The 24,274-nt window shown below is 44.2% G+C and overlaps 1 protein-coding gene across 2 annotated transcripts in view; it reads left to right on the top strand.

Moving 5' to 3' along the window:
- The window catches only part of MED27 (mediator complex subunit 27), a 199,521-nt gene that overhangs the window by 122,732 nt on the left and 52,515 nt on the right, over positions 1-24,274 (top strand). For both annotated transcript variants that reach the window (XM_065878764.1, XM_065878765.1), the window contains exon 4: positions 9,705-9,798. In XM_065878764.1, the coding sequence (XP_065734836.1) occupies positions 9,705-9,798 (94 nt within the window). The remainder of the gene's footprint in view (positions 1-9,704; positions 9,799-24,274) is intronic.

Below are 24,274 nucleotides of genomic sequence, written 5' to 3'. Positions count from 1 at the left end.
CATAGATCACCTAACACCACCCCACATGCCACTCTGTGAGTTTCATGTCACACTTTGGAAGTTGTTGGTCTGGGGCAAATGTGAACTGGACAGTGAACTTAGAGGGAAAAGCAAACTAGCGCTTGGCAGTGGTCTGAGAAGGAATGGTTTGTGCCTGCAGCGTGGAGGGGCATGGCCCCTTTAAGGAGAAAGGGGCGGTGAGAGGAGGAGAAGACTGGGTAACAGTTTCTCAGTGAGGCAGATACTTTCATTATGATCCCATTATTCTGTTTAAATGCCATGAATTTCAAAAGTAGTCACGTCCACAGTTAAAACACTCCAGGAGACACTTGTTAGACGAATGATGTTGAATTGAAGTGCTAAACAGAGTGTATGTGAACTTTTACTTCATCACCAATTTACAATAGTCGTGTCACTACTGTTCTCAGTTAGTTGAACTATTTTTGAATTTATTTTTCCGATTTCTTGTTCTAGCGGGAGAATTGCAAGGTTGGTTGGAACGTCATAGGATTTATTTGAGGGGAACGTTTTAGAGTTCCAGGAGGCCGCCTCCAGCAAAGGGACGGTTTCCAGTTTGAGGAGTCTTTTCTAAAGGGCCTGTTTCCAGAGGTGCAGGCAGGTGTGGGAAAACACAGGGACTAGTGCAGTAGCCCAGGCCAGCCCTTCCCCTGAGGGGTGCGGGGAGAGTGTGGTTACAGGAACCCAGCATGAAAGGGAGCGGGCTGTGAGCTCTGAGGGTCATTTTCACAGATCCGACAGAGGTGACTGATTTAACAACTATTGTAAATTGGTCTTGCTGGAAAGTTCGATACGGGTGTTTTGTTTGTTTGGGGTTTTTTTCCCTCTCTGTAACATGGAAGGGCTCGCAGAGGAGGTAGATGTTGAGTGAAATCATAATTCTTTCCCAAGCTTAATACATTGTTTCAACATTTTAGGGAAAACTGGGACCCACCAATATCTGAATAAATTTTTTAAAAATATTTATTTATTTGGTTGTACCAGCTCTTAGTTATGGCAGGCGGGATCCTTAGTTGCAGCTCGGGGGATCCTTAGTTGCAGCAGGCAGGCTCCTTAGTTGCAGCACATGGGCTCTTTAGTTGTGGCATGCGAACTCTTAGTTGCAGCACGCATGTGGGATCTAGTTCCCTGACGAGGGATCAAAGCCAGACCCCCTGCATTGGAAGTGCAGAGTCTTATCCACTTATCCACTGTAGGGAAGTGCCCCGGAATAAATTTTTAATGCAAGAAGAACAGACGTTGAGAAAAACGTCTACCTTTTAGTTATTAATGTAAAGTAAAATGCAAAACAAGTATTCACCTTTCACCCCTTCCTGTAACCTACCAACTTCGCGCTTTAATTTTCTCCCAACTGGGGAATGGAAGGAAATTTAACTTAGTTGTCCTGTTTTTTCCTGGAAATAAGCCTGTGATCTTGAAGGAAAATGGCTTGTAACCAAATGAAGTGTGAGCCCCCTGAGGGCGGAGACCACCTGAGCATCACTGTGTCCCTGGGCTCAGTTAGGCACCGAGTGGATATTTACTGAACGACTGAGAAGAGAGAAAATCATGCATTGATTCCATTTTGTCAATACTCTACTCAAAACTTTCTCAGTTGTCTCATAAAGCCCGGGGAAAGACAAAAAGGCAATCTGCTTTTTCCGTGCAGTCCTCACAGACCTATAAAAGCACTGTGATGTGCAGGAAAGCCCCGGAATGGGGATCGGAGACGTCACTTCTGGGCCCGGCTCTGCCATTTAGCTGTGCTGTTACCTCGGGCAGGTCACTTAACCTCCTTTTTTCCGTCATTTATGAAGTAGGAGTTTTGCACTTGCCCTTCTTACTTTACAGAGTTAGTGAGAGATCGAATGAGATAAAGAATACAAAAAGTGCTTTGAAAACTGGAAAGCAAGGCCTACTTTCCTGCTCAACCTGACTCTTCTCCAGCAGAAAGCACAGACTGGACCTGTCCCTCCAGAGGAAGTTTGCTGTGAGCCAGCTAATACAATTTATTTACTTTTAATCCTTAGCCCTTAAGATCATTCCCTGAACACAATAACTACTGACAACTATAGGCACTCAATAAATATTTGTTAGTAGATAATAGGGATAGTTTACAAACTGAATTCTTTACCTCTCTAAATCATGCTAAATCGTGTATAAGAAGAATTCTGCCTTTATGATGGTATTTGCCATGTGTTCCAGTTCATACATACTCAGGGCTTACCGGGATGCTCGACACCCAATGGAAGAAGGAAGGTTAGTTTCTGTATTTCAGTATATGGTGAGTGTTTGTGCATTTATTTCAACTTACGGAAATGGAGGTAGCTTTTCTTTGCTTGCCCAGGTGGTTCTCCCAGATTTGTTCAGGTAACACATTCACGTAGTTCAAAGTTCATAAGCTACTCAGGAGAGAAGAGGGGAAAGCTCCCCTTCTACTTCTGTGGCCTGGCTACAGTTCCACTCTGAGGAAGCAGGTCTTCCTACTCTTGACAGCCATGTCTGCTTAGGTGTTGAGTTTCCATAAAGAGATTTTGAAGTTTTGAGTGTCTTTTCCTGAAAGAGAATAACAGTAGGTAGCTAGCTAGCTGGGTAGAGGTGGCAAGGGAGGGAGTGTGGTGAGAGATGGTGGAGGAATCTTAGCTTCTCTTTCTGTCTGTCACTCGTCTAGTCTTGCTTTTTTACGTACAGTTAGAGAATAACTAAACATCTCTGGCCTACGTGATGATACAAATATTTTACAAACCTGAGAAATTTGAACAAAGTGGAGGAAGTGAGCAAGTTTGACCTAAGTTTCCAATCCTGTTTCTTCAGCATATTGAGATTGATAGTTGGAGTTTCAGCCAGTCTCATTCTCATGAAGTGATTAAACAAAGCCCCTTCTGTTTCCACCCACTGGCAAAGTCCTCTTGGTCTCGTCATTCTGGACAGGTGTGGAGGAAAATCTTAAATTATTTTCAGATGGTGCAGATTACTCCTTTTTTTTGTTTTTTGTTATCTGCTGGGCATTACCCTTTCCCTTATTAATATATGATTTCCTAACTTTCAAATCTTGTACAGGTGGAGAAAATGAACAGCATGTATCGTACACACTGTGGGGTAAACGCTCTTTAAATCTGGTCTGAGCTGCTAAACGTCTCGCTAACACGGGATCGCTGGCTAGAGTCCAGGTTTGTTGGGGTTTTTTTGTTTTTTTTTCTTTTGAGGAGGGGTCAGACTTTAGAGAACTAAGCCATCTGTCCAGCAAGTTATTTTAAGGCTTTAATAACAGATACTCTGCAGTATATTTCAGTGTGTAGGGGAGACAACTAATGTTTTGCAAAGCCGATATCTTTAGAAATGTCTTCCACATTCTGTTTTGTTAGCATTTTGGTATTGTAATCCTGATTTGATAGCACACATCTTTGTACTAATGTTTTTGCAGAATTAATTAGTTCATTAAAAGCAGCATTTGAAAACGGGCATGTCAATAACGCAATGCACGCCTTCAGAACGCTCTTGCTTCTTAGAAGCATCGAGCTTCTCCTAAAACAGATGCAGGGATCTTGTAGCTGCGTACTAAGCTTTAAGACTTTGAAGACTCTGCTGCCTTCTTTGAGGTGTGTTCTGAGGGGCTCTGTGGTTGCCGTTGTTAGTGACTTTTGATGGCTGATGTAGCGAACTCAACAGGTCACATCTTCACCTGCTAAAGAGAACTTTGCATTGTAGTTGTTTCATAACTGCCTAACTGGCGTCTGCATAGCTTACTTTTAATGTCCTGTCTGCTCCTTCGGCAAATATTTAAGGAGTGCCTGGTGGATACCAGGCATCGTGGCCAGTTGCTGGGATTCAGCCTTGAAGAAGGCGGTCATGCAGTCCCCTGGAGAGACCTGTTGAGGAGATAGACCTTAAGTAATCACTGGGAAAAATTGCTTAATTACAACTGGGACGGGAGACGCAGAGAGAATTAAAAAGTATAAAAATAGAACTACCATATGACCCAGCGATCCCACTACTGGGCATATACCCTGAGAAAACCATAATTCAAAAAGAGACGTGTACCACAGTGTTCATTGCAGCACTATCTACAATAGCCAGGGCACGGAAGCAACCTAAGTGTCCACCGACAGATGAATGGATAAAGAAGATGTGGCACATATATACAATGCAACATTATTCAGCCATGAAAAGAAACGAAATTGAGTTATTTGTAGTGAGGTGGATGGACCTAGAGTCTGTCATACAGAGTGAAGTAAGTCAGAAAGAGAAAAACAAATACCGTATGCTAACGCATATATACGGAATCTAAAAAAACAATGGTACTGATGAACCTAGTGGCAGGGCAGGAATATAGACATAGTGAATAGACTTGAGGGCATGGGGTGGGAGGGGCAAGCTGGGGCAAAGTAAGAGTAGCATCGACATATATACACTACCAAATGTAAAATAGTTGGCTGGTGAGAAGCGGCTGCATAGCGCAGGGAGATCAGCTCAGTGCTTTGCGATGACCTAGAGGGGTGGGATAGGGAGGGTGGGAGGGAGGCTCAAGAGGGAGGGGATATGGGGACATGTGTATGCCTATGGCTGGTTCACTTTGCTGTACAGCAGAAACTAACACAGTATTGTGAAGCAGTTATACTCCAATAAAGATTTATTTTTTAAAAAAGTGCCCTAAGAGGTGAGATGAAGGGCGCATTGACTGATGGGGGCGCCGGGGGGAGTGTCAGAGAAGGATCCCCTGAGGAAGTGTCATTTAAGCTGGAACCCAAAGACTTGAAGCATGCAGGGGGCTGACCTGGGCATGGGGGTGGGAGGAGTTACGAGAGGAATCCTCCAGGTGGAGAATGTAGAACGTGCTGCGTGCAAGGTAGTGCGAGTCTGCTCTGGACGCCGGGGGGGGGGGGGGGGGGGGGGGGGGCGGCCAGGCCAGAGCAGAGCAGCAGCGGGACCTCAGGGCCTCATTGGGCCCCCGAGGACTTGAGGGTAAGTTCACCACCGAGCTGTGCCTTAAGCAGTGACGCAGAAGGCGGGGAGCTCTCTCTTTTTACAAGCAAGGAGCTTCTGTAAAGCACAGGTGATGTGGCTGTAAAAGGCAGAAAGGGTTACTTACTATCAGGTGACCTCTAAGGTCACGGAAGTAGGTCCTTGACTTTGCTGGAAAGATTAGCAGTGAGAGACAGTAGTTTAAAAACAAACACTAACCTTGGACTCCAACATGGAAGCATGATTTTAAGATGATCAGAACTATGAGATCCATTGTACCCCCTGTGCTACCACTTCAGTTATGTTCACTTCTAGGCTGCAATATATATATATATATATATATATATATATATATATTCTAAAATGAAGATAGCTTTCTTGAAAACTACAGTTTTCCATCCAGAAAGGACTAAAGAAGAAAACCAGATACCTTCATTCTAGAACAGGTCTAGAGCAGTTATTCTGAACTTGGGGTCCATGACTGGACTTTAAGGGACCTATAAACTGCAGAAAATTACATGCAGAATTTTGTGCAGACATATATTTTAGTTTTTAGTGCATTCTGAAAGGGATCTGTGACCCAAGAAAGATTTAAAAACACTGATAAATCGGAAAGCCAATAGTCTTTTACATGTTTGCAGAAAGCCTTTAGGTTTCAGAGGAAGTATTTGTGTGTGATTTCACAAGGCTGAAGGAAGTAATTGGGTGGAGGGAGATACTGGTCCGTGGGTTGGAAGCAGCCTGGTGGTCCAGCAGTGCATGGGGCTGTCTTATAAGGTGTGCTACAGGGTTGTTTATTTAAGCAGACCATCTCTTGGAGATGCTGTTAAGTCCCTAGATTGACGGGGACATTGAGTAAGAGGACCTCTGAGATCCCGTGTTCTTTAATTCTCTGATTAAGGACATCAGGCCAAGCTACTTGAAAAAAATCAGAAGAGAACAAGGTTTATAGGGCTTCAGAGATGAATGTTGGGATTCTGAGAAAGGCATGGTTGTTTCTGACGCAGCAGAGATGTTGGAATAGTTAAGACTGAAGCTTGGTACTAAGGAAGCCTTTGGAAAGCCTGAGAAGGAGCCGTCAGATGCACTGCGGAAATTGGATCAGAACCCATTGAGAGTCTGACTGTAACTGAGGAGCAGGACAGGGAGATGGAATTCTCTAATTGCTTAAAAGTTCATTTTCTACCTGAAAATATTGAAAGTATGAATCACACCTTGATCTGAACCTGTGATTTCTAGGAGTTTGTGTTTCTAAAAACCTGGTTCTTGGACCAGCCAGCCAGCTGATCAGCTGAGTGCCTCAAGGAGGAGAACCAAGCAGCTCTCCGTTTTCGAAAGGCCTCTGTAATGTAAATAGGAACAGCAATCTTTCCAAGTTATTACCCTGTTAACAGGTTGACAGATATGTGCAAATTGTGACTCACTGCTCAATTTGGCACTAAATGAATGTCGTTCTGCACCGCGTCTGCTCAAGTGTCAACTAGTCACCACCTCCGTGTTAGTGCTTGTTTGCCTATATTCCAAAGGTAAAAATTAAAGTAATTCGATCCTCCCGCAGAGCGGAGTGCAGCATATGGTGGCGTGTGGGAGGGGAGCGCGCTGTTCCTACCTGTCCCGGGCCCGCGCTCTGAGCTCTGCACGCGCGGGCGGGGCTGGCGGGGCACACAGGGGAAGCCAGGATCCCCTCCCATGCCAACCCCCACCCTCTGCAGAAAGAAAATGTCATCTCGGCTCCAGCTTTTTAATTTGCCGTTCCAAGCTTTCCTTATTTCTGTCAAGTCACTAGTGGTGCATTTGCGTTTTGAAGGTTGGGTCTATTTGAAAGTGAAATGTTTTGATTTTTTGCTTCTAGGATTCCGACATTGTTTTCCTCAGCGAAAGATGCAGCTGACTTTCTTTCTCTTTTTTGGCAAATACATAATGTCACCTGTAAAAAGGAAATTTGCATCTCCTTTATGTTAGGTGTGGGAATGAAGAACAGTCTCCTTGAAGCGCATTTTTGCTTAATAAAATCTTTGGATTGAGCTTTGCTGAGCTTTATCTGAGATCACTGGCTGGGGAGGGAACAAAAAATACCGCCCCCGACCTCTCTACTTTCCCATGTCCGCGTCACATATTTCTTCTGGGGCTCTTTTCTCCTGCCACTGCCTCCCTTTACAAGTAAAGAGCTCGTATACAGAGGATTCCAGAAATGTCAAGGAACAGTTGTTGCCTCTGCCCTTCTAGAACGCTGGACCCTGCTAAAAGCAAGCAAATCGAGTAGTTGGCATAGAGTCCTGGAAATCTACACACTGAACTTGGTTTCTGGAATCGTCACCTAACCTACCTATGCCCCTAAATTCCCAGCCTACTAGAGAGACAGGTTTTCTAGAAAGTACTTTGGAAGCTTCAAGGTGAAAGGTACAAGGGAGAGCAAATTACGACGTTAACTTTGTGCTCAAGTTCTGCATATTCATTTGCGTTCTACTTGTCCAGAGCTGTAATGGCTATTGATTGAGGATCCGTTCAGAAGACATTGACTGTCCCCCTCCCCGTTAGCATATACTTAGCAATGACCTCCATCCACACAGGAGAGTGGATTTCTGCTTCCTGCTGAGTCTGGAGTAACTGGGTTTACATCGCACACATAGAGTTGTTAGCAAAGCAGTCTGTAAATGCAGAAATGTCTCCAGTGACCTGGTGTGAACTTTTGACGTGAATGTTGCCACCTGTCTTCCACCATCTCAAGAAACAGTAGGCAGTTGTGAAAAATGAGTTAATTTCCTCCTTTCCTCATCTTTTCACCTCTTTTGTAGCGTTTAAGCTTAAGGCCACGGTTGTGTATCGTGAAGCTGTAAATCTAGAAGGGACCGCGGGAGATGCCGCGTGATGTCTTAGTCAGTCTGGCTCTTAGCCATCCAGGAAAGATTGTTTTCTAAGCCATTTTCAAAATCAACAGAATGGAGCCTTGCCTTTAAGCAGTACCTCTTATACCTCTTCTCTTTCTAAGCTAGTTCACTTTTTAATGCCACATCCTCACCTTGTGGTCCTTTCTTGAGATGGAAGATGGCTCTTTGGTACTGAGTTTTAAAAGCCATTTGCACACTTGAAGAATACCCGAGTCTCCCCACAGGCATAGCCTCTTTTCTGCAGGAGCAAGTAGCCTTCAGCGTACCTCCACCTCTTCTCACTTGTCTCTGCTCTGGTCTTCCTATCATTGTTACTCACCACTGGGCCTTCTAGAGTTTTCCCCCTTCCTTTTTCAACTTGAAGTTTAAAACTGCATATAATGTTCGCTAGGGAAAACCTGATAGGTTAATCTGCAAGATTACTGACTTCCATATGTTGATGTTCACCTTTTAACAATTGGCATTGTGTTATCTGCTGTCTCTCATGAGCCCCAGGCTTCAAACTAAAATCTGTTCATGTTGTGAGTGGAGAGCGAATCTCCCTCTTCCCCCAAGAGAACATAGCTTTTATATGTCCCTGATCTAATGGACATGTAATTTAATTTGTCGTATCCAACAGGTACGAAATCCAATGTAAAAATCCTTAACGGATAGTTTTGCATCTCAGCTACTGTATTCTACATCCCCTTTGTGTCCGTGTGATTGGACGGTGAGCACAAATGCTGCTGTGATTTTAGTCTCAGAGGATCTGAGCCAGACCCAGCTCTGTTGATGCTGTGGGTTGGTGTTTTCTCAGTGAGCTTCCGCTGGGGTATTGGGGGTGGGAGGGATTCTTCCTGCTAAGAGAGGACAGTTTTGCAGGCTATGCCCACGATGCCCATGATATACCAGTAAGAGTATTTATAAATTTTAAGCCCTAAGTTTATGCCATGCTAAGTGCTTAATGTCAGTTATCTCAATGATCGTTGAATCGTAATAGGTACAGCTTCCATTTGGACCAGAAGAACAGAAGACTGCCTTTCAGAGGGATGTTTCCAAGAAAAAAATGGAAACTGATATGTCTCACATGTTTGACTGTAGTCAGAGAAGTTTTAGAGTCAGGTAGAGAGTTTAAGGGAAAAAATTGTCATAGGTACACAGAAAAAGAATCAAGTGAAAATCCAGTGAAACAAAAAAACTGTACAAGTAAATAAATATACTCACGAGCCACTGTGCGGCCCAGCTATTAAAAAAATATATATAGAAGATATTTTAGAATGTAAAAATAAATACTGATTTAAGCAAAAATGGTGAGATCATTTGAATTAGTGAGACTCAAACCAGAAAAACAGGAATGACTTCAGGTATTTAAAACAGAAGGAATTTAATCCAGAGACTTGATTATTGAGTTGATTGAGATGAGAAGCCAAAGAGGAAACAGGAAGGCAAACGGAGATGAGCAAAACAGGAAGCTGCTTCCATCCCTAGGCCAGGAGGACAGAGGGAAGGGGCCCTGTAATTGGAGCCCAGTGGCCAGGAAGGCGGCAGAACTAAATTCTGGTCTATAGAAGAAAGCCACGAGGTCACACCTTAAAATGAAAAAACCAAGAACTGGCATTAAAAACACATCATGTGGAAATACAGAGGTAAATACCAACAGAAATCACTAAAAAAATGGATGGTCACTGAATCACTAAAAAGCAAGAGGGAGAACTGGGGAGTAGTATTTTTCCTTAAAAGGCTTATAAATCTCATCTGCCTTCTTAAAAACGTATTTCACTAATGAAAAATTAAATCGAGAAGGAAAGCGTACCGTAGGTTTGTATTTCTGTGACTAGGGCTCCGGCTCTTACACCTGTGTGTCTTTCTCCCTCTCAGGTATGTTGACGACGTGATTAGCCGCATCGACAGGATGTTCCCTGAAATGTCCATCCACTTATCCAGACCCAATGGGACGTCCGCCATGCTTCTCGTAAGTTCTGCCTGACCTGTTTGTAGGGACACGTGCAAGGACGTTGGCCTCCAGGTTAACCTGTTTCTGTGTGGTCGGAGCTCTAGAATGGAAATTAAATCCCAGTTTGATGGTGAACAGCGTTATTTCTCTTCACCGGCATTCTGTAGTACGTCCTACATGCTTTTGAATGAAATCGCAGAGCCCATCTAAGAGTTACCCAGACAGGAAATACAGTGTGAGACCCTGTCCCCTGTGAGTCAGTTCATGGTGTTTTGGTGAACCTGTCTTACAGTGTACCAAAGACGATAGGAATGCTCGCCTGTTGGATCCTGCTATGGGAAATCATTTATAAAATCCATTGCGTATTTGAAGAAAGTGTCTGAGTGCTTATCGCTGACGGTTTCCGATTTTGTTGTTTCTTTTTTCTTTTTTCTCAATATTTATTTATTCATTTGTTTGTTTTTGGCTGTGTCGGGTCTTAGCTGCGGCACGCGGGCTCCTCTCTAGTTGTGGTGCGCGGGCTCAGTAGTTACGGCATGCAGGCTTAGTTACCCTGCGGCATGTGGGATCTTAGTTCCCCGACCAGGGCTCGAACCCACGTCCCTCGCATTGGAAGGTGGATTCTTAACCACTGGGCCACCAGGGAAGTCTGATTTTGTTGTTTCTGATGTGGGTTTGCTCTGAGCAAGTTGGCCTCCTGACCTCATCACTGATGTTTGTATTCACATAAATTCACCAAAGACAGGTGTGTTTGGGAAATACGGTAGAATAGAAATGCTGAATTATAGCAGCAATTAGAAAGGCACAGAGACTGCAGTGATGAGGTGCTTTTCTGGCGCTGTGGGTACTAATACACATGCTTGGAGAGCCCTTCCTCGAGCACAGATTTTGAGGAGCCTCCATGTTTTACAGAAAAGGAGAATTAACTGGTTAAGAGTGATGGTTTTTGCTGGACATCCGGAAGGCAAGCTCCAGGACTGAGTGTTTTTTTACGTCTCACTAGCATTGCTGCTCTGGGGCCTGGTGTGAAGTCCCCGGACTTCAGCGTTTCACCATTGTAAACTCTTATAAATAGGTAGTCACCCAGGACGAGTGACTGTTCACTCAGTCCACTCACCTGAAGAGAGCAGGCTTATTGTGTGTGCATGTGTGTTTTTCTCTTAAGAAAGGAAAAGACGTGGGATTGTTAATTGGGCGGGATTTCCCATGTGAGGCAAAATTAGTGACGTTCATCTGGGTAACATGCACTTTTCTTTAAAATTCTTTCAGTTAAAAAATACAGCGAATGAGATAATACAGTGTTCTTTTGCTAGAAAAAGAAAACAATTTGTATACGTCTAGAAAAACATGCAATATTTTCTGCCCCGGTTAAACGTACAAATTGTCTAAATGTTAAGATCCTCTAGACCCAGCAGCTGAAACATAAATCCCACTTCCAGGATACTTGACAGGGACTAAAGAGTTAATGAAGATAAAAGTGAAAGTGTCCACAGTGAGATAGGTTTGCTCAAATTATTTCTGGGTCATTGAGCCTCCATTTCCTGATGAAGGTATAGGTATTTGGCATTGACAGGAGTGAGCAGGGAGAACAGGCTTCTAGGCAAACAGGTCTAAGATATTAGAGTTATTTCCACCTGAGAAAGTGGGCTTTTATTTCACAGCGACCTGTCAGCCTCATCTGCTTTCTCACTGAGCTTCTGTTTTCATAGACTGATGATGAGAGTTTAGGGGCTCGATCAAGGACAGAATTCGCTTTTATACACACCGTTTCCACTGCCGCGAGTGGCTAATTCAGATCACCGTGCATCTGGCCAGCAAGCTGTCATCTCCCTTAGGTGACATGGGAATTCACACAAGGTGGTGTCTGTTTATAGGAAGAGCAGGGGGTGATCTGATTCGGAATTAAATTGCCAGGTGGATAATCGTACTTTGAACGTCATGGCTTTATTTGGCTTTTACTTTTAAAGATGGTGTTTTATTAGACTGTAGATCCCTAGGCCACTTGCTGTCACCGCACACATCTTCTCTGAGGTCGAAGGGAATTTCCACCTGGGCGGAGAGCGGGACCGGCAGCTGCCACCTCCCCTTGTCCCCTCGCTAGTCACCTGTGCCCTGTGTCCGGTGGAGACAGTGTGAGACCCGTGCCGTAGGCAGTGGGGCGCCACTGCACGAGGTTCAGGCAAGAGTGAAACTTGTGTTCTGGAGGTCCTTCTGAAATGAATTGTGTGAATCTGGGAGGTGGTGCACTCTGAAAGCTTTGGGAGGCAAGTGAGACTGATGGGGGTACCAGCTAGGCTGCTGAAGCAGGACGCGCGTGGGCAGTCTCTGCTGACACCTCCCTCTGCCTGCTTGGCCGAAGCCTGAAGTGCACCTGTGCTTGGTAATAAGGCAGCATTTCCTCCTGAGTCAGCCAGGCTTCCGTGAGTGTGGGCAACAGAAACCTGCTCTGATGAACTGAAGCAAGAAAAGGGTTGGCTTTTGTCTTTGTTTTGCTTTTTAATGATGCTGGATGCTCACAGACATGAAGATAGAGCTGCCCTGCCAGGAGGGACAGGAGCAGGACAAGGTCCCTTTTTGTTTTTTGTTTTTTTTTTTTTTTGCGGTACGCGGGCCTCTCACTATTGGGGCCTCTCCCGTTGCGGAGCACAGGCTCCGGACATGCAGGCTCAGCGGCCATGGCTCACGGGCCCAGCCACTCCGCGGCATGTGGGATCTTCCCGGACCGGGGCACGAACCCGCGTCCCCTGCATCGGCAGGCGGACTCTCAACCACTGCGCCACCAGGGAGGCCCGACAAGGTCCCTTTTGGACTCCGTGGCCCAAGTGATTTGACCTCACCTGCCTTTCGTCCTTTCATCCTGCGCCTGTGCTCATATATCCGAGGGGAAACACTCCCACTGGCCTAACCTGAAGTTGTCCCTCCCCCTGGGGGGGTGGGTCCTGCCTTGGCAGCCCCCGAGAAGAATGTGGAGTGGAGGAGGTCATTCCTCAGGGGAGGAGAGGCAGGGCCGAGCAAGCAGTCCGTATGACAGAGCACATGTCCCCTGCCCCCTGAACCACGCGGAGCCTTGTGCTTTACCTAGCGCTCATCTCCTTTCCTCCTCGTAGAGGCCCTCAAGGTAGGCAGCGCCGATGGGTTTCATTTCACAAGCGAGGAAGCTGAGGTGGTGGAGGTCGTGGCTTCTCCAGGCTCGTGCAGCCAGGACGCGGCTTCCAGGCCTCCGGGTGCTTCTTCCTCCCGTCTCCGATTGTACTTCGTAGCGCTGGCGAGTAAGATTCGGGTGATCAGACCCCAGGCGGGTAATTTTTTCTTGTTCTTTTTTAATTGTGTAATTGGATGTATACAAAGGAATATATGTAATGTGTATGTCAGTTTAAAAGTGTGGTGATAAACACATGAGCTTACGACCCCATCTCAGAAGCTGAAGATGAGCAGTGTGTGCTTCTCCCCAGCCCTTGCCTCTCCCCCAAGATCACCACCACCCTGATAATCCTCCCCTTCTCTTCGTTTTTTAAGTATGAATTTACCACATGGACATGGATCCCTAAGTAATGGATCGCTGAGTTTTGTTGAATTTTGAACTTTATAAGAACAGTGTCGTATTGTGGGATTGTTTCTAAGATGTAGCCGTGTTGGTAGTTGTATCTGATAATTTGATCATCTTCATGGTTATGTAATAGTTCATTCCGGGACGGTACACACTTTATTCTTTCTCCTGTCATTGTGTGTTTGGGTTGTTTCCGGTTTTGCTTTTTAAATAATGGTGGCATGGTCCTTCTTGCACATATACCAGGATATATTTTTAAGCTTTCGCCCACGCCACGGAGGCAGTGGAGGAAGGGCAGTGTTGGGAGCAGTGGGGCAGACAGCTTTTCCTTTCTTTTTTTAAAAAAATAAACTTATTTATTTTATTTTTGGCTGTGTTGGATCTTCACTGCTGCACGCGGGCTTTCTCTAGTTGTGGCGAGCAGGGGCTACTCTTCGTTGTGGTGCGTGGGCTTCTCATTGTGATGGCTTCTCTTGTGGAGCACAGGCTCTAAGCACACGGGCTTCAGTAGTTGTGGCACGGGGGCTCAGTAGTTGTGGCTCGTGGGTTCTAGAGCGCAGGCTCAGTGGTCATGGCGCATGGGCTTAGTTGCTCCGCGGCATGTGGGATCTTCCCAGACCAGGGCTCGAACCCCTGTCCCCTGCATTGGCAGGCGGATTCTTAACTGCTGTGCCACCAGGGAAGCCCCGGACAGCTTTTTCCAAGAGTCACTTGAATTGTGAAATGTAGTGGCCTGGTGTCCACACTGGTGTACAGAGGAGTCCAGAAACAGCTCTGGTTAACATGGCCTGGCGTCCACAGTCGGCACGTTCCACTGATTCTGTCGTCACTGTAGATCTCTTCTGGTTTTGGTGTGTGAGCACAGAGGGGGTTTTGGATTTTTTGTGCACACACATGGAAAAATGGCATAAAGTCATTGAACTCCAGAGCATTCTGTGAACAAAGGGCAGGTTTGGTGATCCCATTTTGGTTTCCTCCCTCACCAAGCAATCCCTGCCAAGAAGCAGCAGGGTGCCTTAGATGTACGAAGATCTGTACCTGGGAGCCTCAGCCTGTCACCAATAGCTTCTTCACAATGTAGAGGGGCAAAGGAAACAATGAGGACTATATTATCGAATTGGCACCTTCTAAGGCGATTTGGGGTCAATTTTGCTCCTCTAAAAGCTAAGCCTGCCTTCCCTTGTTGGCCTGGAGACGTCGGGCTTCAGAGCCCATCAGACGTAGGAGCAGTCACCTCCGGCCTGGGCTCTGTGCTTGACCTGGAGGCCCAGGCATTGTATCCGCTTCCTGCTTGTGGACACGCAGGGAGCGCAGGCTCAGGAGGAGGGAAGGGAGGACAGATCGGGGCTGAGTCAGTGTTCGCTGAGTGAATGCACGAATGACGCAGAAAAGCATCTTTCTTTTCTGGATGTCCCGGTTTCTCCCCGTGGCTGCAATGGGGACCTACTACTCAGGGGAGAGGAAACTAGCCTGCTTCCAGAACTCTCAGGGCGGTTATCACCTTAACTTCTCCTGGCATCTTTGTGAGCCTTGGGTCATCGACTGGAGCCTGGACAGGCCAAGTCCTGGCTAATATGAAATCTGAACTTTCAGCCTCTTACGTAATCCTTAACTACACTCCGACTGGCTCTCTCCGCTCTGGTCGGGGGCTGTTTTGGGGTTGTGTAAGTTTATAACTCACGATAAAGTAAATCCTGTTCCCGTTCTTTGAAGAGATGAGCCCAGTCATCCAAAAATAAATCTAGCTGTGTTGATATTTAGTTTCAGTTAATCTACCGCCTTACATCCCATTATTAATTTTCTTCAAACAGTCAAAATATTGTAAGAGCTTAACTGAGTCAGACTAGAACAAGCAGCTGGCTTCTTTCGGCATTTAAAATATTAATCCACAATTTTTTACTGATCCACTAGGTATGAAAATGTAAGAGAAGAAGACAAAGATGAAGCTTCAACCATATTTGAAACGTACCTTAATACGTTATAGATTAATCTTTATTGTTATATGGTTTACAACAGATAAATCTCATTTATCAATCTCTTTAATATACTTTTTACCAACCCTCAGTTTCTTTAACATATTCATGCCTTGTTTTTGAATGACTCATCTGTTTTAAACCGTTTAGACACATTGTCTCATTTCACTCCATCCCAAGCTCTCTGAGGTAGGAAGACTGTTGAACAGCTAAAGTGCCTAACTGTTCTGGGCCTGGATTTCTCTGCTGGGTTCAGTAGTTCTCAAACTTTAGTAGGCCCAAGAATCACCAGTGTAGTTTGTGGAAAATGCATATTCCTGGCAGGCAGCCCAGAAATTCTGATTCAGCAGGTCTGGGGTAGAGCCCCGATGCCACATTTCCCACCCGAGTCTCGAGTCATCTACGGAGCACGTTTCAAAAAGCATAATGTTAAACCATTGTGCCCTTGGAGTTCCAGTGAGGGTGGGCCTTTTTGATACGTCTCAGATCAAGCATCAGACCCTTTTGTGAGCTAGGTTGCTAAAGCATTCATATATTTATTCAGTAAACACTGAGTACCAGGAGAGGAAGGCGTAGTGCTGGACGCTGTTCAGCATTGACCACAGTCCGTGTACTCATGGAGCCTGCGTTGCGCTCATGGACGGGAGACCAGCCAGGTGTTGCATAATATGACGGGGAGGGCGTGGGGGCAGAGCCGGACAGGGGCTGGAGAGAGGAGGGCATGGTGCGGGGAGCTGGGGCTCAGGGAACCCCTCTGTGAGCAGAGACCTGCGGGAAGTGAGACGAGCCTGGAGCCGGGCCCACGAGAGGCAGTGCAGCATCAAAGACCTGGGCCCAGGACAGTTTGTGTGCAGATCACACCCAGGAGGCTAGGCTGGCTGGAGTGCAGGGAGCGAGGGCAGAGAGGGAGGAGGTGAGACTTCCGAAACAGAACAGGCAGGGACCGGGCTCTGGGCCTCACAGACTGTGGGTAGGGCTGGGCATTTGATTTTTTAAATTTTAACTTCAGGTTAAATCGATCATAATCCTTGCTTGATGATCACGATGTCATCATTGATCCAGACATGGCCCTTTCGTATTTATTTATTTAATAATAGAGTGAACATTTGTGAACCTACCCCCCAGCCTGAGAGCTAGAACATTATCTGCAACCCTGTACCCTGTGAGTGTCCCCGGCCCCTGTCCTGTAGGAACTGTTATCCCTCCCTTTATGGGTCATTCTCTTTCCTTTTCTGAGGGAGGGCTTAACACAAATATATGTATTCCTAAATACATATGTATAGTGTGTTCTTTAATTGTGCCTATTTATCTTAATGATTTTTCAAAGGTATCACATGTTGTCTTCAGGGACTTAATTTTTTCACTCAACATTCTTTTTTTTATTTTTTAACTAAATTTTACTCAAATTGTTGGTTTAGCTACAATAGCTTATTCATTTTGCTGATATGAAATATTCCATTATATGAATATAGCCTAATTTAGTTATCCATTTTTCTATCAGTGGTCATTGATTTGTTTATGTTTTTTTATTTTTGTATCATGAACAATCTGCTTTGAACATTCTTTTTTGTTTTGTTTTGGTTTTTTTTTTGCGGTACGCGGGCCTCTCACTGTTGTGGCCTCTCCCGTTGCAGAGCACAGGTTCCGGACATGCAGGCTCAGCAGCCACGGCTCACGGGCCCAGCCGCTCCGCGGCATGTGGGATCTTCCTGGACCGGGGCTAACACATATATATGGAACCTACGAAAAAAAATAAAAGGTCATGCAGAAACTGTGTCCCCTGCATTGGCAGGCGGACTCTCAACCACTGCGCCACCAGGGAAGCCCTGCTTTGAACATTCTTGTTCGTGTTCCTTGGGACCCATGGGCTAAGGTTTTTCTTAGAGCAACTCCCAGGAGAAGAATGCTTAGTTTAGGGAAGTGGTTCTCGACTAGGGGTGATTCTTTTGCCTCCCAAGGGACATTTGGTGATGTCTAGAAACATTTTAAATTGTCACAACGTGGGGGGAGGGGTATCGCTGGCATCTAGTGGGTAGAGACCAGAGATGCTGCGAAACATCCTGCAATGAGCAGGACAGTCCTCACTTCAAAGGATTGTCCAGCCCCAAATTAAAGTGCCAAACCCTGGTTTAGGGCATGCAAATATTCACCTTCCCGTGAAAATGCCAAATGTTTTCCTAAACAGTTGCACTAATTTACACCCCACTAACAATTCTGAAGTACTAAAACAGGTTTTTCCCAAACATACAAAGACAGAACTAACTTCAGTTGTCCTTCAGAAATTTCTTGAGACCATCCAGTGCTAAAATTCGGTGATGCTGCAGCAATGACTTTACGAAGCTGTGCCCATGTTTTAACATAGCCTCTACCCATTTTTTGTCACAGCACAGGATATTATCAGAATTCTTTGTTAAGTGCTTTTTTTGGGAAAAATGCCATCTTATAAAATTTATAATAAAAGTCAGTTTTTATAGTGCCGCTTCACTTTTGACACATAAAAAGTTGGTTTACCAAACCTGGTTCCGAAGCACATTTATTTCCAAAAATCAGACCCATTCTTTACAACAGCAGTTCTCAAATTATGGTTTGGCAACAAGGGATTACAGAGACCCATTCAGGAGGTCCACAGAGTCAAAACTGTTTTTACGGTGATACTCAGACATCGCTTTCCTTTGTCACTTTTGTTCGTTCACAAGTTCATGGTGGAGTTTTCCAGAGGCTACGTCGTGAGGGATGACATCATCCTGTGGGCACCTGTTGGCTCCTGTAGTCTTGTGTTTTAAACATTTCTGTTTTATTTCTAATATGGTAAATATTGACAGATGTATTCTACAGAAACAAAAGTTGCTTGAGGTCCTCAGTAATTTTCAAGAGTGTAGAAAGGTTCTGAGACCGAAATGTTTGAGAACTGCTGCTTTAAGAAGTATGTTAACTGCTAGGACTATTCAGAACAGTTTATCAAACTAAATTTCAAAAAGTGGTTCTAGAAATGTTTGTTGCAATGGCAGTGGTATGAATGGAGATTTATTAGTGATTAAAAACTTTGAGGTTTAAAAAAAAGGTCAAGGGCTTCCCTGGTGGCACAGTGGTTGAGAGTCTGCCAGCCGATGCAGGGGACATGGGTTCCTGCCCCAGTCCGGGAAGATCCCACATGTCGCAGAGCGGCTGGGCCCGTGAGCCATGGCCGCTGAGCCTGTGCGTCCGGAGCCTGTGCTCCGCAACGGGAGAGGCCACAACAGTGAGAGGCCCACAAAAAAAAAAAAAAAAAATCCAAAAAGTAAAAGTCAAGGGAATATGGGACATTCTACAGGACGACTAACTTAATGTGGGGAAAATGGGGAGGATGGAGTGCTTAAAAGGCTTAACAGCAGTATGTGACGTGTGGACCTTGTCTGGATCCTGATTCAAAAAAACAACTGTAAAAGAATGTTTTCTAAGCAATCCAGAGGAGCTGTACATGGTCTAAATTTCAAAGGATACCAAGGAATTGTTGGTAATTTTGTTAGGATTAGTAACATTCTCATGGTTATAAAACAAAAGACATTTAATAAAGGGCACTGAAGAAAGGCTAAGAAACAACCAAGAGAGTGAAAATCAGATGAAGAAAGAAGTAGAAAGGTTCAGAGAGAAAGTGGTTGAAGTGAGGCACAGACAGAGAAGAGACAACACATATATAATTGGAGGCCATGAAGAAGGAGAACAAAATAATGGAACAGAACCAATACGTAAAACTATAATCTAAGAAGAATTCCTACAAATGAAAGGTCTAAATTTGCACACTGAAAGATCTCACTGGGTACTTGGAAAAATTGGCCAGCAACAATGACGTCTAAGATGTATTCTGATAATGCTCTCTGACTTCAGAGATAAAGATAAAGATTCTCAAGGCTTCCAAGCAAAAAATCAAATAACTTACAAGGCAAAAGAATTAGACTGGCATTGGATGTCTCAAAAACAATATATAAAGCAAGGCAATGATGGAGCAGCATTTTCAAAGAAAGTATGAATCAAAGGTATATATGTCTTTCAAGTATCAGAGAAAAACCATTTTAAACATGCAAGAATTCTCTACCCATTAGCCCATGTTGAGGAGTCTACTGGAGAATGAGATTCATTCAACAAAGAGAAGAGTGGGGAAACTTCAGCCTAAGGACTCATAGTGAGCATATAGTGTATTTAATTGCTGATCTAAGACTAAAACAAAGGTGACGAGGGTAAAGTAATAATATATAAATGTTATGTATTCTAACAGTAAAAATAATCTAAACAAAAAATGGGGGAAGGGATAGGTAAAGATGAAAGTAGAACGAGCTCATTGATTTTTATATATGTAATAGGTAAGATTTAAAGGATTCCATTAAAAATTGATGAACAAAATGCTAAAATGGGAGTCTAAGGGCATTAAAATGTATAAGTACAAAGGTAAGCGTGAGAACAAAAATATAAACCTTCCTAAATACAATCAGTCAATCAACCAGTAAACGAGTGAGCAAGCAAAGAAAACGTCACTTAGAGAAAGAAGCACTGGAAATATGATGCACATAATAACTGTACAATCATGTGACCAAGTTGAGACCACATGTATCAGTCTTATCAATAAATGTGAGCAAATATAATACATTCATTAAAAGGTTGCATTTTAGCTGATATTCAAGTTCATTTGGAAAAGAAGCATGCAGAAAGGATAGGAAACCAAAAAAGAAAAGCTACCAGGGGATCTTGCCCTGTCGGACATTGAAACATACTCTAAAGCCTCTATAATTAAAACTGTGTGGAAAAAAAAAAAAAAACTGTGTGGTGCTGGCTCGTGGGTGGACAAATAGGCTAGTAGAATAAAATAGACTAGAAGTAGACTCAATTACATTTAAAAGTTTACGTGTGACAAAGGTAGGATCTAAAATCAACAGGGCCTCTACCATAAAAAGGAAAAAATTTAGGTGGCAAAAAAACATCACAAAGTCAGAAGGCAGCCGACACGCTGGGAGAAAATGTTTGCAACGTGTATCACAGATACAGGGCTAGTATACCTAAGATCATTTTTTAACTCTTAAAAAGGGTAAAAAGACCAAAAATAGAACAGAAAATGAGGAAAAGAGGCAGACAATCAACCCTCTGAAAAGATATAAAAGTGGTACTTAAACATACGAAAAGATGTTCAACCATACCCATAATTAGAGAAATGCAAATTAAAACTGCACCGAGGTGCCATTTCTCACCTACCAGATTTGCAAAAATTAAAAAGTATAACAACACATTCTGTTGGTGAGCCTGTAAGGAAACAGCCACCATCGTAAGTGGGAATGCAAATTGGTGCGACCATCTTGGAGGGACTTGGGCAGCGTCTGGCAAAGCTCTGTATGCATTTACCTTCTGACCCAGCAGTACTACTTCTAGGAATTTACCCTAAAGACACACCTCCAACAGTATGAAAATACATATGCACAAGATTATTAATTACAGCTTGTTTGTAATTGCAGAATACTGGAAATAACCTCAGTGCCTGTGCACAGGGGAGTGATTGAATAAACTATGATACAGCCACACAGTGGAGCCACACCACTGCTTTTCTTCATCTTTAAAAAAGAATGAGAAAGACCTCTATGACTCATTTGAAGTGATTTCTAGGATACATTGTTAAGAGAAAAAAACCAAAGTGTAAGAGTATCCTTAATATGCTTCCTCTTTTGTAAGAAAGGAGATAAAGAATATCTGTTATCTTCTCATTTGTAGAGGAAACACACAGAAAAGATGAAACCTGAAACAAAGAAATTGGTTAGAGGGAGGTAGGTGGTAATAGGGTAGGGTGGATGTGTATAGGGAGGGGGATGTGTCTCTGAGAATATCTTTTTGTTTAGTTTTGATTTTTAGAACCATGGTAATGTTTCATGTATGCAAAAAATAAATACAGTCGACTAGAGTGGATTTTTTTTTTAAAAAAGGAATGCAAACAAATAAATAAACCTAACTGTATTTCAAATGAATAATGTAACCACACTTTGGGGAAGGGATGGAGAGCTATAACCCTAGTAACCTTTGAACACAGCGTTGTGACTCTAGATCCTTGGGCTAAGGATTGTTATACCTGTGAATAAATATTTAACCTCTTGGTAGTTTGCCAGTTTTTCATAGAAGGTATGGGTTAACAGTTCTGAAACCACTTTATGTGTATTCTAGGATTGAGGAAATAAGGAAATAAATTGCAGATAACGGGAACCAGATTTCTCCCTTTTGAAGAGGGACATTACCAAAAAGAAGGAAAAGGCTAGAGTAAACCCTTGGTGTTGGAGTGAAACTGGCAGTGTCAGTGTGAGCTAATTGTTTTTGATATGTATAGGCAGATAGATATAGAAATAGATACAAGTGTGTATACACATACCCATGTGCACACATGTCCCAACTCCATCTGCTGAGATGGTCTACAAGCAGTGAGACTCCAGGAACAATGGGTGCGTCTCTTGTCCCCATCTTTGTTTTTAAACATCATTCTCACTAACAAGAACTAGGCTCCTTGGAGAAGTGGCTGGTTCCAGAACACGGGCAGAGAAAGTATAAGGTGAACCTGGAACATCTTCTCAGGCCAAAGCAAGGGAAGTGCTCACCGAATGATGGGGGTGTGTGCAGTGGACACAGAAGCCAGTTTGGCTCCTGTCAGCCAAGCCTGGGACCATTGAGCACCAAGATAAATGTGATAGTAATGGATTACAGCCCACAGAAACCATCGTAATCCACGTGTCCATACTGGTTGAAATAAATAAAAGAAGAAAGAAAGAAATGGGAGGTATCGGTGTAACATAAAAATAGCTATGGGAAAACCATTCCTTACAGTAGAATGTGAGCTAATAGATGCAGAAAGATTTAGAAAACTTGGCAGCCACCATAGTAATCATTGTTTTACATAAGAATCAAGAATCACCAATGAATGCTAAAATTAATGGGTGCAGGGTTGATGATAGACAGTATGAGTGTGTGTGTGTGTGTGTGTGTGTGTGTGTGTGTGTGTGTGTGTGTGTGTGTAGAGAGGGCAGATGGAAGCACCCAGGCCCAAGGTCATGCAGTGTAATGCTAACATATAGGGCCTGTAAGTCTGAAATCGTTCAAAATTATTTCAAAATAAGAAGTTAACATTTTTAAGCGAGCATATTTAGATTTTTACATTACATGAAATTATGTCTGATCCAGAATGTGACCGTTGTCCCCACCTCCTCCACTGCCACCACCCCTGTCCACGCCTCCATTACCTCTCACCTGGGTCAGTACAGCAGTCTCCTGACTGGTCTCCCCCCATCCCCTGTCTGCTCTGCACACAGAGCCAGAGAGTCTTTTAAAGGAAAACTCAAGAAGCGTGTCTTCTCTGCTCAGAACCTGCAAAGGCTCCCCATTTCACTCCGGTAGAAGCCCCAGTCCTTCTCGTCTGCCGTGACTCCACCTTCAGTGTCCCGTCCCTCCTGGCCCCCCTCCTGCTTTGGGGCCTTTGCCCTTAGACGTCTGCAGGCCTCATTCCTCATATCCTTCGAGGTTTGCTCTTGTATCCCTTCTCTGTAAGACCTCTCCTGACCAGTATGTGTAACTACCCCCTGCCCCGGATCTGCCTGAATGTCCTTTATTTTTTTTAAATAGTACTTTTCACTTTCTAAGATAGTACGTGATTTTCTTGTGTGTTACATGAGTCTTGCAGCTTGTGGGATCTCAGTTCCATGACCAGGAACTGAACCCAGGCCCTCGGCAGTGAAAGCGCAGAGCCCTAACCACTGGACCGCCAGGGAATTCTCTATGCTTATTGCCTCTTATCTGTTTCCTCCAGAAAGACTGTAAGCTCCACAAGAGTGAGATCTTGTCTGTTTGTTCATTGATGTGTCCCAAACCCCTAGACCAGTGCCTGGCAACATAGTAGGTGCTCAGTAATTACGCGTTGAATGAATATTCATTCATATTGATGTGTGTATATATAAAGAAACTGAATTAAAAGATTTTTTAAAATACTGAGATGAGCTATTAGGGGATGTGAGCCTGGAGCAGAGACTGTGCAGTCCTGGCTTTGAGGGAAATGGACACGCACCTGTTTGTACCTTCATCTGTAAACAGTCCAGAGGGGCTGTCTTTACCCTCCCGGTAGAGTAGTGGTTACCTCACGGGGGAGGGGGAGAGGAGTTCGTTCTTTAACTTTCTACTTGAAACACTTAAATATTATTTGATTTCTTTTATTGTAACCATGCATTATGCTTAGGATTAAATTTTATAGAACAAAAACTGTCCTCTTAAGTGTAAAATTCACTGGGAACAGAAACACGGGCCTGATCTTACCGATTCCTCAGTAAGTGTCTTTGTTTAGTCAGTGCTGTCTCTGTACCAGACACCAAGCTCAGATCTTTACACACCCCGCCTCACTAGTTCTGCCCGGGACCCCAAGAGGTAGGTGACTTTATCCCGTTTCCAGGTTAATAAGCTGGGACTTGCAGAGGATCAGGGTCACAGCTGAAAGATAACCCCAATAGTAAGTGACAGTTCAGGCCCCAGTCTGTGTGACTTGAGAGCTCAAGCTTTCACCCATTAAAATAAAAAATTACTTGAAGCTGCCCAGATGTCGCTTCATTCATTCCCAGCCCTGAAGCACGTTGTTCCTGCTTCCTCAGGGCGTTCCTTGCCCTTGGAGGATCCAGCCCCTGTGGCGCCAGAGATGAACTCGGGACCGAGCAAACCGAGAAGGGGAGACTACACTAGGGACGCAGAGAGGGGGTCACGGGCTCAGTAATTTTTCAGGGCCCACTGGATTCTGAGGTTTCTTAGGTAAAATATTTGCAGCGCTTCCTTCTGAACATGTACACCAAAGTCATGCTTGGCTTTATCTTCTGAAGGCTTGTGATTTTAAGTGTGTGTGGATACGGTGTTCCATTCAGACATACAGATGGCATTTTTTGTGGGGTTCCCTCTCCTATTCTGACTTAATTTTCTGAAACTAGCTCTTGTCGTAATCCCA

This window comes from Phocoena phocoena, chromosome 6, assembly GCF_963924675.1.
Source record: "Phocoena phocoena chromosome 6, mPhoPho1.1, whole genome shotgun sequence".
Taxonomy (NCBI): Eukaryota; Metazoa; Chordata; class Mammalia; order Artiodactyla; family Phocoenidae; genus Phocoena; species Phocoena phocoena.
This window is presented reverse-complemented; position numbering and strand designations above follow the sequence as displayed.